Source organism: Diachasmimorpha longicaudata, chromosome 3, assembly GCF_034640455.1.
Source record: "Diachasmimorpha longicaudata isolate KC_UGA_2023 chromosome 3, iyDiaLong2, whole genome shotgun sequence".
Taxonomy (NCBI): domain Eukaryota; kingdom Metazoa; phylum Arthropoda; class Insecta; order Hymenoptera; family Braconidae; genus Diachasmimorpha; species Diachasmimorpha longicaudata.
In genome coordinates this window covers 10,194,311-10,210,837 of record NC_087227.1, presented here as the reverse complement: position 1 = coordinate 10,210,837, position 16,527 = coordinate 10,194,311, and the positions used below count along the sequence as shown (strand labels likewise).

The window sequence follows — 16,527 nt, the reverse complement described above, 5'->3', positions numbered from 1 at the left end:
AAAAGGCCGCACTCTTTAGGCTCCATTCTCATGAGAAAAAAATCATTCATAAACATTCACCCAGAAACTTTAGTTTTCGCACAAACTGGAGATAACTTCATTGCAAACTGAAGGTTCTCCTGTCAACATTGACTTTGAGATGTGGGAAATACGTTTAAATAACAGAATAAATGTGTGGCAGTAACTCGAGCACTTGAAATAGAGAGTGATAATGTGGCAAACGAGAATCGACATGTCTCGAGACGAATGCAGAAAATGTTTGAGGTGTCTGGGTGAGGTTATGTTTATTCAATAAAAGCATCACCTTCAATTACCTCACAATAATTCTTAATTAAATCAGTTCCTGATAATTTTCTCTTTCATTGTCCCGATTCCTTTGTCAATAGTCCCTCGTCCCATACAGTGACTCTTCAATTATCGCTTGGAGATAGTGATAGAACACCTTGGAGTGCTCCAGACTTTATGCAAATTGATAGCGAATCGCCTGATTTTTTCTAGCGATATTCTTGAAGTCATTAATTATTTCTGACCTATGGTGGATTTTTTATTTGATTGTTATTCGTGTGATCTAGAGTTGGATGCGTATGGGAACATGGTATCTGTGCTCAGGGCCCAGGGATCCTTCACAGAGGACAAGAAAAGACTCCTTGAGGAGCTAGCCAAGGTACTGCATATCTCGAATGAACGACACCGGGCTGAGGTCAGACGAGCTGCGAACGATGAGAAGCTATCGATTATAGCTGAACAGTGAGTTTTCCCTTTTATATCTGGATCACTCTTAATTGTTAATGATATTTCACATAATGAACTTTGAACGACTGAAGACGCCTACAAGGAAAAAAACATTTTCATCCTTAAATTATTGATAACCCATCCACCATCCAAAGAATCGAATGTTTTCGGCTTTGAAAGGACAATTGTCCTCTTCATGAGGAGCCTAGATAGATTTCAGTTGATAAATTTTGAAGTTCGATGTTTCCTTTGTTGTGATTTAACCCACGTTTTAGACTGAATGGCCCAAACACCTGGACCGATTGGGCAATCGAGGGAAGGAGAACAATTCCACTATTACCTCGATTAAAGGCGCATACGGCATTCACTGGACTGGCAAATACTCTATCGTTAGTAATTGCTACTGCAAATGAGAAGAGAGTGCCATTCGAGGAGAAACGAGCAGAATCAATGGGTATAAACTGAATTAATTAATTAACTAGTATTTCCCTCCTGTCACTCCAGTCTCAGGTCTCTCTAAAAAATCATCGATTGAAGTTAAAGGAGAGACAGCATCTGGGAACGACCTGACAGTTCCCGAGAAGACTACCCAGAAGCCTCAGCTCTGTCCACCCAAGATACGTGGGAGAAAACGAAAAAAATCATCAGTAGAGAATTGTCAAGACGTGAAAAATCCCAAACTGAGTACCACTGATGTGAACAATCATGGTTCAATTATTAACTCCATTATTAATGACTTAAGTAGAGAAGTAAGAACATCGCCGTCCCCACTGCCGTTAAACTCTGTCGAGGTAATGATTTATTTACAAAAATAATTTGACCAGTTCGTAAATATCAAACGTTTTTTAAAAAGCAGTAAAAGATGAAAAAAATACCGTCCAACATCATGTTCCTCTTTCAGGCTGTAAACGATACAGAAATGTCAATATCAAAATCGCCAGAAACTCCTCAACCCGCTGGAGACTCCTCGGAGACACTCCAAAACTGTACAGTTCCTTCGATAAATAAACTCCAGACTAACGAAAGCACAGATACAATAAATTGCCAATTAGAGATAAATCGAACACCAGATACTGCCATTACAAAAATCCCCTACAATGTTAATTACGACGTTGATTCGAATTCAGAAAGTCTGAGTCCTGAGGTAAATTCACACGAACCTAACGATGTAATAATGACAATTGAAGAAGAAATCATGGAGTTCAAAGAAGAGGAAAATAGGAGAGGAAGAAATAATGTGCATAGAATTGATGACGAAGCAAGTGCTTTAGAGGAGATGGAAACGGACGAAGATTTGCTGACAATGTCTAGTGTTCAGAGGATACAAAGTACAAATTATGAGAGGAAAAATTTAGATGTTTCTAGTTGTTTAGAAGGGATTGAGGACATCAGTGACGATAATTCACAGTCCAGTGAATCTGCACACGCTCAGGAAGATATAGAGACGACAGAGGGAAGCCAGTCGGAGGTTGACGTGCACAATGATGGATCAGAAATGAAGAAGGTACCGAGTACAATTGTTTTTATTTTCTTAGGAAGTATTGTGGATATTTTTTCTCCAGTGTATTAGCATCTGCAAATCTTTGCTTTCAGAGGATTAAATTGAACTCCAATAGCACAATAAATATCAGCAGTTCAAATCATTATCGATTAGACTCGACAAGAAATATCATTATGGTACAAAAAGGAGTGACGTTATCTCATGGTGGAAAGGTAAAAAAAAAATATCTACAGCTCCATCCATTTACCTATTTTGAAAGAAAATAGAAAAATCTCCCTGTCCGCACTTTATACATTATTACAGGGTATGTTAAATAAAGTAATTGCCGAGGATAGCCTAAGAATCTCCAACAAACCCCTGGTGATACTGCCTCATCATAGTCTCCCCAATAATACCGAGCAGGTGATAAATTCAGACGTTAAAAAATCAGTGGACACTATTGTATTAGACATCAGGCAGGATGATTTAGATTTAGAGAGCCACGAGGATTGTTTAGAGAACACGAACTGCAAGACGAATTCGATCGATTCAATGGGGGAGCAAAGTCAAGACTGTGGTGATGATGGTGATGCGATAGGTGGAAAAGCTGAGGATTTCATGCAGGATATTGAAGAAGGAATGGGTGTGATTGCTGAAGATACTGAGCAAAGGTGAATTTGATGGGTTAGTTCAGGGGGACAGGGGAACACTGGAATTTTTGGAAAAATTATCATTTATAGAAACGATAAACGGTTTTAAATTGTAGTAATGACATCTCTGGCCATGGAAATTGTGTGGAAGATGCAGTAGAAACGATTGAAGACACTGGGGAAGCCGTCGCAGAGGGAATACTCATTGAGCAGGAGAATGAGACTGTTCTAATTGATGCTCAAACTGAAATATATAATTTCGAATCGACTGGTGAGTCTTCGAGTGATGAAAAATTAATTCAAATCTCAAATCAGTCTCTCGAGACACGATTAAAGTAGAATAATTTTTTTATCTTCTCAGATGACACTGTTTGTGAAATTCAAATCGAAGAAACAGTTCCAACGTCCACCCTGGACCTTCTCACGACTCCCCTGACCCCCGAAGTCGTGGCCCTCGAAAATTACCCGTATGAAGAGGAGACGGACATCCTTGAGGATGACTCCCCACCAGTGTCGACGTCTCACGTCGAGCAGCTCAATCATTACGACTCGTAACAAATTAGATGATAGCAGGACATAAAATCCTAAATTGTTGAATTCTTCAATCACTCGTGGGAAAAAAAACAGTAAAAAATCATTATGACGTACCACAGCTTGAAGAATATTATTAATATATATTTTATACGTGTATATGTAAGTTTCGATGGATTTTGTTCGACAGCGTTATCAACCTTTTTTTAATTTATGCAGAGAGAATAATCGACGTCAGATAAATTATTAGTCTAAACAATGGCTTTTGAGAAGAGCAAATTTATTTTTAAAATACGCTAATTGCTCATCATTGAATTTGTAAACTAAGTTATGAAAATAAGTGCCAAGAATATTTTTTGCAAGATTTCGTATTAAGAAAATTGATAAAATGGAAAGGATTTTAATTATAAAAATGGAAATAAAACAATTTTTTTGTGAAAGGAAGACTGTCTTAATTTTTATTCAAATGCTGAAGAGTAATTCAATGAGAATCTAGTGATTGCCTGAGGAATAAGGGATTATTTATTTAGAGAATTATAAATGCGTGAGGGTATTGAAATAAATGAGAAATCTCCACTTCCCGTGAACTCAGTATTTTTTATTTCTTATCGTCTATCTCATTATCAATGTTAGAAAATTTATTGTTTTTCTCTGTATTCATTTAATCGTTTATTATTTTATTAGGAATGAGGCATTATGTTTATTAATATGGACGAGGTGGTGGTCCTCCGCGCATCATTCCTGGAGGAGGTCCTCTCATTCCAGGGGGCCCCATGGGAGGCCCTCCACGTCCCATAGGTGGCATTCCCGGTGGCATTCCTAGACAACATCAATTCCATCAATACTCTGACAAAATCGACTCATACATTGTTTGCATTTCATCAGCATTGTCAATGAAAAAAAAATCATGCAGTAAATAAATTGTTGAATGACTTACCCATCATTCCAGGCGGTGGGCCCATCATTCCAGGTGGTGGCCCACTGACTGGCATTCTTGGAGGAGCTCCAGGATGCATCTGAGGTGGTGCAGACACCTGTCCCCTACCAGCAGGGGTCATTATCTGCTGGGAGGGTCCTCCAACCCCTCTGACTGGCCCCTGGAGGCCAGCAGGCACTCCAGCAACATTGGCAGGCATACCTCTGCCAGCTGCACGACCCATTCCAGGTCCCGGGGCTGCTCCAGGAATTGGCACTCGTGGGAGACCCTCCTCCGGAGGTGGGGGTCCCTCCACAGTCAATGAGACAATGTTCTCGCCTCTCAGGAGGACAAAGCCCAGGACTCTCTTCTTCTCCTTCTCTGGTTGCTTTGTGTTCTTGGGCTTGACTTTACAGAACTCCTCGCAGTCTCCAAGGATCAGGTTCATGTGCTTGTCGAAGGCCTTGAATGTACCGATGAAGGTCCTGCTGTCTTGCAGGATTATCCTCACTCGGTAGTTTATGTGCTGGAGCATTTTATTGTTCTTTCCGATCGTCTAAAGGGGGGAGTTACCGTAAGTTTCAAATTTAGTTACATTTTGGAGTAGTTCATGGGGTTATATTGCCCGACAACTCATGAATTGCTCACGTTGATGAGCATATTCATGCGAAAATATCGGAGACAATATTCCCCCCATAAAACACCTCTCGACTTCTTCCTTTGAAATTCTCATTTGAATTTTTTTAAATGAAATGGCAGATTTTTTTAAGCGAAATATATCAAACATCATTAAACGTTGGCGATGAGGTTATGTCACAGACGCGCGTTCCATTTTCCCAAAGAAAAACCCTCTAATGATCCCCCATGTATGATATAATTGATCTACTTACCATCTTGACGAGTGTTTTATTCCTCTTCTCTTAACGAATATTTATCACTGTCCGTTGATTTGACAAAATCACAATCAATAACAATTCGGAGAACACACCGGCCAAATACCCGCCAGGCTATGGTGTTCTGCGGTGTTATAGGCGGCGGCACTTACACCGACGCCATGTTGAAATTCCACCAATATTATCGACCTAGTCGGTCCTTAGTGACTAATTCAGACGTTAGATGTCCTTCAGCGCCATAAAATGGCCAGTTTCCTGGTGGACTTATCCATTCCCAGAACTCATTTGTTCATACCATGAATAACCCACTGATTTACCAACGATCGGATGCCTACCGGACAGTCGATCAGTTCGGAATACTGTGTCGGTATGCCAGGGAAATTTGAAAAGAATTGTAAATGTTTATTTATTTATTTATCTCCCTCTGTCTCAAGAATGGGATAACAATTAGTTTACAAGTTATTCCTTGCAATCATGAGTATTTGGAAATTTTTTCCGTCAGGTGACCGTCACAAGAAACTTTTTTGCTCATGTGAGGCACATTTAAAAATTACAGTGTTTTTGCATCTTTAATTCGAATGAGGATTTCGATTCCTTTCTCGGGTACTGTCCCACACATAAGTAATACCCGTCCAAAATTTTAAATCGGATTAAACTGGCTCTCTCCACCTTTCGAAATCAAAGTCTTGAAAATTTTCAATCAAAAGGTTGTCTTGCACATTAATTCCTTCTTGACATCCTCCGCATTAAATATTTAAGCGTTTTATGAAAGTTATTCTAAGTGAGAACTCAACAAGAGACGAAGTAAATATGTATTTACATCACCTTATAAATACATTGTATATCACATGTAATTTTGTATTTTTGTAACTGTGTTAAATCTCAAAGAGATCCAAAAGGGAATCAAGGAGATTCCCTTTTAGAATAAAGGAAAAAACTGATTTTCACGTGAGGGAGTGATGGCCCCTCAAAAATTCACTTTTCAACGATCGAATGAAGTTCAATGACCTCTGAGTGGCCAGTGATGATCGTTTGATTGCGTGCACCGACGAATGTACTGGGTAGACCTTACGCAACGTAAAAAACCGACGAGCGGACATATTTAAAAATAAAAAGGGAAAGACAAGGTGGCAAGCACCATCGGCCAGAATTCGTCATGACGGAGAGATAGAAACACTAAGTGGGTCACATCCGGGCAGTGTGCACCTTCAGAACGCATTTTAGGGGGTCGTCGACCCTCGATGGCCCTTCCCTCGGCTATCGGCCCCAAAGTACATTTTTACTTTCACCGGCTTCAGGGCGTTACGTAAAAATGTCAAAATTACACGTTCAAAAAATCGAAAATCTAAAGTAGTCGTAGAGCAGTGGAGACTTGACATCATTTCTATTCTCGACATTGTTGAATTAGTATTGACAGACATCACGTAGAAATGTTTGGACGATTGTCGTAAAACTGAATTGATGATTTTCCAGAAATAGATTTTATTCTTATCTCTGAATGGAAGTGAATCTGTGCTGTACAAAGTTTGAGTTTTGAATTTCTTGCGTCTTATCAACTTACATTTCAATTTGTTGTACTACTGTCAGAGTATTATTAAGGGTGCGGTGTTTCCCCCATAGAGTGATCGATCTAGGGTTAAAAGGAAGAAAATAGCCTTTTATGCCGATTTAATTTTTCTACGTTTCGAGTGATAAATATTACTCCCGATTAGGGCAATCTATCGCTTTTTATCTGTATTCCCATTATCACTATTACGATATAAATATTCGAAAATATATATCGGCTCTAAAAGCCTCCGAAGGTCTTAAAAAAACATTTTTCAATTTTATTATTGCAGATGTTCTTCTGTGCGGGAATACCGACATTTTATTCACCTTATGAAGGGAAGAATAAATCCACAATAAACATGAAGAACAGATAAAATTGAATTAAGGGATTTTTGTACGTTCGCTAACATAAAAATACTCTAATAACAAATTATTCTCGATTTTGCAAAGTGAGGAAAAATAAAAATAAGGAAGAAATCTATTCACTTAAGGATTTGCAGAACATCAAGCAAAGCTTAATGGCATCTTAACTAATTCATAAGTCATAGTGGAAACGAAATGATGTTTCTCATTCATTTATAATTAATGAAACGTTGTTGGCAGGTAAAGTGCAGGGAATAAAATATTCCAATAGGCCAGAATATTTTTTATTCTCCCGAGATTCTTATCATCTGTTTATATGAGTACGAACATTAGCTTTCCAGTAATTACAACGATTTATTTCTCGGTACACATCCGCACTGTTTGTATATAACTCTACGCACTACTGCGTAGTTCATCCTCAACTACGCACAAAATATTTTTCCCTCCTGTTTTTGTTCGGGAGTTTCCCCACGTCCCAAATGCCGCCCCTCGATGGCACCCCAACGATTATTCATTCCAGAGAGATCCGACGCAAAAACAAAATTGGATAGAGTTAATCGATGCGGCTGATATGAATTACCTGTAGTGCATAAATGACTGTATTATAATTAACATGAAAAATCACATTAATTGTAAATAAACAAATGGGGGTATGAATACAAGATTTCCGTTAAAATTTAAAATTTTGAGACCACTTCGAGGGCTTTCCCGAAATTCCTAAAAAATGTACAGGATTTCCCTCAAGTCTCAGAAGATTAGAAAAGCTTTTTAGAAAATTCGGAGTGTTTCATTGGAAATTCAAAGAAGGTCTCGGGAAATTCAAAAAAATTCAAGGAACATCCACAAAATTCCATAGAATTCCGTTGAATAATTCGACAGCACTGTCTTAAACAATTATTTAACTTATGGAAGATCTATAACACGTGTCAGCCCCCACCAGTTTCAAATCCTGTGCGAAAAGTGGAGCTTTACCCACGTCGTAGTTGCGTAAACCTTTCCTCCAGCACAAGTGCTGAAAAAAATAGTTCAAGGACTTGGTTATCCGCCCTGGGCCAGGCGATGAAGATTGATAGATAAAAAATGGCTGTCAATTATGAAGAAAAAAGTAAAACTCATTTATTTTAGCCAATGAAAGCGACGGTTGCAGTTTGTCGAAAAAAAATTGATTCGATAAAGAAGACAGATAAAATACAAGCGTTGAAGACGGTTGTCAACAGTGACTTGGGGGAGCAAGGGGTGGGGTTCGTTGACCGAGAAGCACGTGCAGCACTGTCCCAGAAAGGCGGCTCGTGTAAGTATAAGAAGAGCGATAACAGTGCCTGCACTGAAAGGCAAAGCGATTTTGTGTTCGCCCCGTCCAAGGACGTAGACCTAATGCATCTGCTTTCTCCTGTAGTCATCTACGCGTTTATTACATAATGATTTGAAATACGGGTCACGTAAATATGTGGAGAGAAGATGAATTGAGAGATAAATTTTTATTTTTTAGACGTTGATTTCTTTCAGAGGGGAAAGATGTTTACGTGACGGTTGGGTGGGCTATAATATCAATTGGGGATAGCTCATGATAATATGAGGAAGAACGAATGGGTCGAATGATGCAAGGAGTATTCCAATGACGAGATTAGGAAAGCTTTTGGGGAGGTGGTTAAAACTGTTTTTATTTCTATTAATAACTTGTTGACTTTTTCAATTAATTTCGTGTTATCATTCCATCGCAAAAGCCAAATAGAGCTTATTAAAATTATAGCTCAGTTCACCAGCTGTCAAATTTGAGTTCTGTCACCTAGTGCTTTCAGCTTCTAATTAAAATCAGAAGCTTAATGTTGACAACTGGATTCGCTGATTTTATTTATTCATCTAAGAAAATTGGAATTGGTTGTTAATATTGGGTTTTCGGATGAAAAAGATATGAATTTTTCCATTGTGCTATTTGTATCTGACCTACATGATTTGGACGATTAAGATTCATTTATTCATCCCTCATAGAATGTGATTCAATTCTCTTTCGTTTGATGGGCGGTCTTCATGGAAATTCAACGCCAGACGATTGTCCTCGTGAAAACCGCCTCACTTTCTCCATTCGTCTGAGATATCCGCAAGATTTGAGTTCCCATTTCCGATTCGAAATGCTGCGCATGCCTTTTTTAGAGAGGATATTTTCGTGCAGTCTCTGAAGCCCAGAACACAATCCTCATACTGACAACCTCACTCTTGGGTCAACGAAAAAATGATCTTCTAGTCCAAGGGTTGAAACCCAAAGCAAAAGTTCACAATTGATCAACATTTATCCCAGCAAATACGCAAAACGGAAATTTGAGATCATTGGGAGGAGACAATGTCAGTGTTTTGCATTTGCCTGTCGTGACATGTCATTAGAGAAATTATTTTAAATCTTTTTCCATTGGCCGGGCCGGGTATTTCGAAAGCCGAGTTGCATGACGGTGTCATATTTTAAATTACTCTCTCGTTCTTCTAAAATTAAGACAGTCGAAAAAGGCGTCGCCCAGCGGCTGCACGAATGGTTTATGAGAGAAAAAAGAGGTCAACGACCTAAATCAAGTTGAAGCCCGGACTGAAGAAGCCGAAACTTCACCAAGACCCATGATTTTTTTACGAACGAAATTTTTGACAACCCAACATGCGATAATATTCTGACAAATATTCTCGAGAATTGGAACTGTCATTTGGTGGGTTAAAATTGAAGGGCAATTATTTTTTAAAATTCAGCCCAACTTTCTTTTCTTACCAACAATTCATTTTTTAATAAATACAACTCTCACCGTTTTCCTTGATTTCTGAATTCATGGGGTCCCTGTAAGAGGTTGCGTGTTGACATTATCAATAGCTGATTTTATTCAATAAAAAGAAAGGACTTCCATTTAAATCTCACATCCATAAGCTTAACTGGAGTTCTGGTAGCTCGTAAATAAAGTCATAAATTATGTCAGGATTTTAAAGAGTAAATTTCATTCGGGCCTATCATAATAAAAAAAATTGAGTCAAATTAAATTGATTAATAGCTCGTGTGATCGCCCAAAAATATTTACTACACTAGATTTTCCTATTTTCAGCGTTAAAACCCTGAGACAACTTCATAATTTCCCCTAATGATTCTAATGAGGCTCTCATTAGTGATCGACAAAGAGGCGGTTTTTCCCTACCATATGGGGTCAGGGATTTTTCAAAAACTTCAGATAAAAACATTCTTTCACTAATTGAGTTGATATTTACCAAATATTGTTCATCCGCTTTTTTAGAGAAAAATAATTCTCATCAGCTGCTTCACGAAAACTGTAGTAAATGCAATACTGCGAAAGTGAAGCGATTCGAGTTTACTCCGGCTTAAATTATTTGGACATTTATGATTGTGTTACTCATGTCTTACGGAATGATATTCATTTATTTTTTGTTTGTCAGCCGGGCTTCATAAAAATTCGACGCGAGATCATTGCACCCATGAAAATCGTCTTACTTTCTCCATTCGTTGGAGATATTGCTCATGTTTTTTAGAAAGCTTTTTGCGTCGTTACGCTGAGCCGCAGTACATTTATACTACTTGGAAATCAATAAAATAAATATAAAAATACAACTTCAGATTTTTTCCTTTCTGATGAATGAAAAATACTGAATAAAGCCCCCTGGAAAATTGGAAAATGGAAGTTCTTCGAGTAAGAGAAAAAATTGCTCAACTAATTCAGAAGTAAACACTTGTATCCCAATCTCATCGATAGAAACAGCCCATTGGCTCTCAGCACCCCCCCATAAAATACTAAAAAAAACCACCGTAACTCCACTCAACATTGCGCAGTCATTGATACTGATGTTTATTCTGCTCTGTTCAATTCCACTCCATTCCCTCCTGTTTTCATCTCCACTCCCCAATTGATACCGCGAAAAAGAACACCTAAAAAGTGGCCAACTTACGCTCCAAAACGAATGAGCCCCGCTATCGATTTTTATTTCGGCTACACGTGGAGAGTAGAGTGAGACAGACGAGTCGAATTCGGCGCGTGCGAGTCCTTTCGTCTTTTCGTGTTTTTTTTTTCTCTCAGGGGACGAGTGGGTTCTACATTATCTCATGTCTTGCTTTCCAGACTCCACTGATAAAGTCAAGTATATTTTGGACAAAACCAGATTACAAAAGGTGATTCTTCAAAGTTTTTTTTCACTGACAACTTTTTCTTTCCATTTTTTTTCGTATGATTTCAGAAAAGTTTTCAGCCTTCAGAAGAATTTATTTTATAATATTTCTAATCTTAGCACTTGGGTGTTAAGTGCAATTTTACGCACCATATGCGTGTGCAATTTTCTGTTAAAATTTTCTGCTGACATCTGTGTTAATGACTCGTGGAAATTTTTGTCTTCGTGAAATTTTACTTTACGCACTAGTGATGGAAAAATGAAATCACAATCGTTCTGTTATTGATTCTGTGGAGGCATGAAAAACAGTATTAATTTCATGGATAACACAATTTGAAAAAAATGGCCCTGAGAGCTGTTTGCCTATTTACGCCATTTCAGTTTCAGTTTAGCTTCTAAGGTCGTTGCGGCATAGCTTAAAACAAGTCGAGTTGAGATTGGTCAAGGTACGACAAGCCGGCTCTAGACCGTTTTTCCCCACTACGCAATATCTCTTCTTTCTTTCCCCCCACTCTATGCAATATCCCCACTCACCGAGTCGACCCCTGACAAAAAGACTGCGGATATCCACGTGTCTACGCTTTCTGTCTCACTCCACTCTGTCAAAGCTCTAAAAAAACAACCTCTCATTTAAAAGCTAATAAATATTCATGAAAATGAAATAATCTGTCTTTCGCATAATTCAAAAAATTCTTATTCAAATTGCAACTGTTTGTTTTCTTTGTTTTTCTCATTTTGCAAATTTCCTCGAAAAGAAACGTTTGCGGAAAAAATTGCAAAATATATTTTTTTATAAAGGCTTTGAATCACAAGCAATTAATGCCATTTTTCCATCTAATCATTGACTATCCCGATAATTAACAAATTGGCAAAAGCCTTCATTTCTATTGTTTATCCATTTCTGCAATAATCTACTCATTACCGAGATAAATATGGAGAACACCAAAAATGTTCCAGCTCCTCTCAATTATTTCTGTTGAACTGTTTTTTTGCAAAAAATATTATTTTGATTTTTTCCTTTAAATCTACCAGTTTCTGATATATGCGCGAAGAACGATTCGCCACATCCAAATTCGCAAAGAATAAAAAAATAATTCCTGTTGCCGTCGGGTTTAAAGACTTTCGTGCACTAGACAGAGAAAAGAGAAATGGGTTTTTGGCAGAAGTTCACGTTCTCTCTTCGGCCACGACGTAGCTGAGGCAGTCGCACTGGTTTCTCACATTTGCACGTGCTGCATACCGCCAACCACACCAGTGGGTCATTGCACTGTGATGCCGCTTCACCGTCAAGTATGATATCGTTACCCCCGACACTTGTCGATGGACTTTTTCCCTCCTTCTCACTCCAATGTTGTTTTATTTATTTTTCGAGCAACGCCCGCACCGAACTGCACGCTCCGTGAATTTTATTTCGGGTTTGTGCTCCTTCTCGAATGCCTTTCTACATTTTCAGTTCCGGCAGTGCATGGTTTTTTTCGGTGATATCGTTGCATGGACATTTAATTTTCTTATCTCTCCGTTCATCGATTTCAATTCATGAATTATTTTATTTATACGTAATTTTGAAAATGGTTGAGTTGAGATATCAGCTTTTTCACGTACCTTCAAGGGAAGTTCCACCTTTGCGGTATTCACGGGGAAGGTTTTCCCTCAGACGGCACAGGCTTTTTGCTAGGTAGACACTCAAGGACGAACCGTTGAGGGTAAATGATCTTCGACATGAGAAAATTCATGAGGACGTCGAAGTAAGGGTCAACTCAAATTCGTTTAACCCTGAGGATTGTTTGACCCTCACTCCTGACTGTCCAGCTGTTCAATCCAGCGACCCTTACAGATGCTTCGAGGTGAGGATTAAAAATCCTTCCTTGCTCTCTTGAGGCGCATTAGCGAGCGAGTGAGATGCCAGGAGAGCACCACCACTTGGGGGGTTAATGACCTTTAGGATTGACAGCCAAGTGGTCTTGGGGGTCAACCACCCTTGGGGAGAAATGGAGCCCCTCTGCATACATCAACTTTAACCCTGCAATTAGAATAATAGGAAATGCCCTGTATTATTTAGAATGACTGTAATAACTGGCGGCGTAACAAAATGTTTATTAAATCGCCAATTATCGCATGAATGAATGGTTCTTCTAAAAGGAGCTGGAAGATCATTTTAGTAGTCCATAAAATTCTACATAAAAAACCTCCTCACACATGTCTACCTGACCCTTGTCATCTCACAACTATTTGCAATTTAAATCAGCTCAAGATCTCTCTGGAAAAAAATTATTTTGCCAATTCTAGAAGGACCGCGTGATCTTTGATAACCATAATGACCCTGAATTTCTAATAAAAATAAAGTGAAGCCTTGAACTAACACTCATTACATACAGCGTAAATACTTATTTGAGAAAGCTTTCGATTGAGAAATAACTCAAGCGAAAATACTCCTCAATAATTCATTTTTTTGTGATTCATAAAATAATTCTGAGTTATTTATGGCACCACGAGGTGTTTACCTCGCTAGTTCCTACGACTCCGGGTCCTCTGCTTCCCCCCGGACCCTCGGCAAAAGCCAGCGCTAATGCGGAGGGTCCACTACCTTCTTTATTGCGCCTATCCTTCAGTTATCAAGGCATGACACGTGTCCGTCGAGACGCATTTCATCTTATCAACAATTTTCAAGAGAAAGGAAAAGGGAAAACATATTGACTTGCGTTTAGCTAACACCCCGAGGAGGTGAGCCAATATCAAGGATTTTATTTTCGAAAAAAAAAGTGGACACTGGTCTTGCAGTAGTCTCGGTAACTATTGGTCAGCCGTCGAGACATGCAGCTTGAAAAATGGGAGATGAGGATGATTCGCAACCATTTAGGGTCCGTAAAGCGGGCCTTTTTCGCACACTTGACATTCTCTTTCAGTTAAAAACATTGTCGATAGTTTATTTAACAAAGTATTACGCCGCCACGCAGTATCGATAATGATAATTACAATTTTACGAACCGAAACGTTAGCTTTTCGATCTTTTCTCCTGATTTTTTTTTCCATTCTGGATGAGGGATTTATTCATCAAGTATCTACACATTTGTTTGGACTTTATGTTGTGTTACGTATGCTCTGTTATACATTCTTATTATGCAGAGCCTAGAGGTCTCGCGGGAATACGTGTGTCCCTCAGGGTCGTTAATTTCGTAAGAGTCTGGCTATTAAAAAAAAAGATACGAGAAAAAACACTTACACCTACTATGGCCTTGAGACACTACACTAGTCATGAAATTCGTCCTAAATTACCCTAGAGGTTGTAAACAAAAAAATTAAAACGAAGAGATAAATCAGTTCTGGAATAGAAGAAAAAAAAACAAGTAGATTAATTTGGGGGTCTTGAAGTAATATTATTTTGAGGTAATCTCTTGGGAGAGGGCTATGAAACCATGTCTGTCAACATTCTGGTTCGAAAAAGTGAAATTACTCATTAAAACGGTAGTTTGAGTTGAATCGCTTCGTTGTTTGCATTAAATTTCAAGACTGTAGAGGCTTTTATTGCACTTCTTGATGAGTTAATAATTTATTCCTCGTAGAATCGTATAAAAATAAATTATTCGTGGAGACATTATAGAATCAATTATCAGCGATGCAAAATAATTGTCGTGTGACTCGTCAGATAAACACACGTGGAGTATTCCTACTTCGTACGTTAGTATTCAAGAAAAAATAACTTCAGAAAGAACCACCGTACGAAAGTGACTTTTAAAACTATAGCTTGCGTCAAAAACAAATGAAAAAGTGACCGACTGTAAACTTTTCAGAAGAATGTTGGTAAGTAAAAAGTTCTTATGGGTGGGTAGGTGGGTGCCGTCAGCGAAGAGGACTGTTATTTTTTTTCGCTCCCATCGGGATTCGCGTTGTCTACTCGAGTGACTAGAGACAGTCAACATGCTCACCAGCGAGTTTTTTCCGTTTTTAGGGAATCCCACTGGTCAGCCTACGAATTCATTAATTCCCAACTACCTAATAATCCCCCAATATTGATTGGAAACTAGAAAAGTTTTTGAAATGAATAATGAAACCATTTCTAATGGATATCCATCTCACCCCGGAGATCCATCTTACCCAGCATTGGAGCCAACCAACATAGAATAATCCCCACTTCTTCCAAGGCAGAGCCTACATTGCCCAAGATTTCATCAAAGTTGGTTCAACCCTGGCCCTCATCGTTGGTACAATCTCGACAGATTTATGTAAAAATACCCATTCGAAAATGTCAATTCATCACCAAAAATTACTACACCTAATTATCATAAGAGACAATAAAATAGTCAAGTTGTGTTTCATTTCATCACTTCTCCCAAAGTCACTTGTTTATACATTCGCTGCTGATTATAAAATCCCCCCCGTCGGCCTCTCATCCTCCTCCGGCGGTTCATCAAAATATTTGCAAAACGTGTGGGCAGGAAAAAACAAGGTGCCTGAAAAAATAGTAGGTGGGGCGTATTAGCCGCGCGTGTCGACCTGAACTCCACGGGTATAGAAAAAAAACAGTCGAGGTGAAAGCGAAATAAGCATGACGTTGGTGTAAGTGCGCGTGGCATTACACACGCGCGTCCTCCTCAACCTCCTCCTCCTCCTCCCCCCTCTGCCCGCCCCCTGTTCCGCTATCAATGACGTAGTCCCTATCGGTGTACATTCCTTGTTTGTAGACGGAATTAAACGAGAAGTCAAGTTGAACGATATTGCGTCTGTGTGGTGGCCTCTTACGTCTGTGAATTGCACGCGTCAAAGGCACCAGGAGAGACCATCCCCGCAGGTCACGACGTCCTGTGCGCTCTTTTTCGCTCTCACGTTGTCGGTTGGTCGCTCCCGGGACTCCCGGGTCCTTCTGAGGGCTCCGTTGACGAGATATTGCGGATTCCATTTGGTTGGCGGATCCAGACTAGGGATTACAAAGGTTTTTTTTTTATTTTTGAAGATTATGGAGTCGAATGGTGGAGGACAGGATGAGAACGAGATTCTATCTAATTATTTAATGATTGTTTGCTGTAGGAGCTGATTCGGTGATGTAATGACTTTCGTGGAATTCTGCAAAGGTCTGAGTTCGACACGTGGAGTGGTTACGTAATTTTGTAAATGTTGTGAAAAATTGGTTTCTTTTATCCTGCACTTCTCGATTTCAATAGAAATACGTCTATAGGTGGCGTCAGATGTTATTGTTGAGGTAAACGGAATTGTTGCGTGCATTCGTACTGGAAAATTTCGAGTTATCGATTCGTGGAACTGCAGGGATTTAAATGG

At 39.0% G+C, this 16,527-nt stretch overlaps 2 protein-coding genes across 2 annotated transcripts; one reads left to right on the top strand and one right to left on the bottom strand.

The window, feature by feature from the left end:
* The first annotated feature begins 67 nt into the window (after positions 1–67).
* On the top strand, positions 68–3,849 carry LOC135160487 (uncharacterized). Its single transcript, XM_064117076.1, has 9 exons — positions 68–272; positions 573–747; positions 1,008–1,186; positions 1,270–1,523; positions 1,634–2,236; positions 2,326–2,445; positions 2,537–2,883; positions 2,979–3,133; positions 3,224–3,849. Exons 1-9 carry the CDS (start codon positions 212–214, stop codon positions 3,415–3,417), a joined length of 2,088 nt encoding a protein of 695 aa, XP_063973146.1. The 5' UTR covers positions 68–211; the 3' UTR covers positions 3,418–3,849.
* Positions 3,850–3,970: 121 nt separating this feature from the next.
* On the bottom strand, positions 3,971–5,360 carry Smb (Small ribonucleoprotein particle protein SmB). Its single transcript, XM_064117089.1, has 3 exons — positions 5,200–5,360; positions 4,331–4,865; positions 3,971–4,212 (listed from the first exon to the last, which is right to left on the bottom strand). The coding sequence occupies exons 1-3, from the start codon at positions 5,200–5,202 to the stop codon at positions 4,097–4,099; spliced, it is 654 nt and encodes a 217-aa protein (XP_063973159.1). The 5' UTR covers positions 5,203–5,360; the 3' UTR covers positions 3,971–4,096.
* Positions 5,361–16,527: the final 11,167 nt, after the last annotated feature.

Excerpts from the sequence above, each read along its gene's own strand:
- LOC135160487 (XM_064117076.1), top strand. The coding sequence starts at position 212 with ATGTGGCAAACGAGAATCGACATGTCTCGAGACGAATGCAGAAAATGT. Across the intron at positions 748-1,007 it reads CTATCGATTATAGCTGAACA|ACTGAATGGCCCAAACACCT; the intron begins GTGAGTTTTCCC and ends CCCACGTTTTAG. Across the intron at positions 2,446-2,536 it reads CGTTATCTCATGGTGGAAAG|GGTATGTTAAATAAAGTAAT; the intron begins GTAAAAAAAAAA and ends ACATTATTACAG.
- Smb (XM_064117089.1), bottom strand. Across the intron at positions 4,213-4,330 it reads CCCACCGCCTGGAATGATGG|GAATGCCACCGGGAATGCCA; the intron begins GTAAGTCATTCA and ends GATGTTGTCTAG.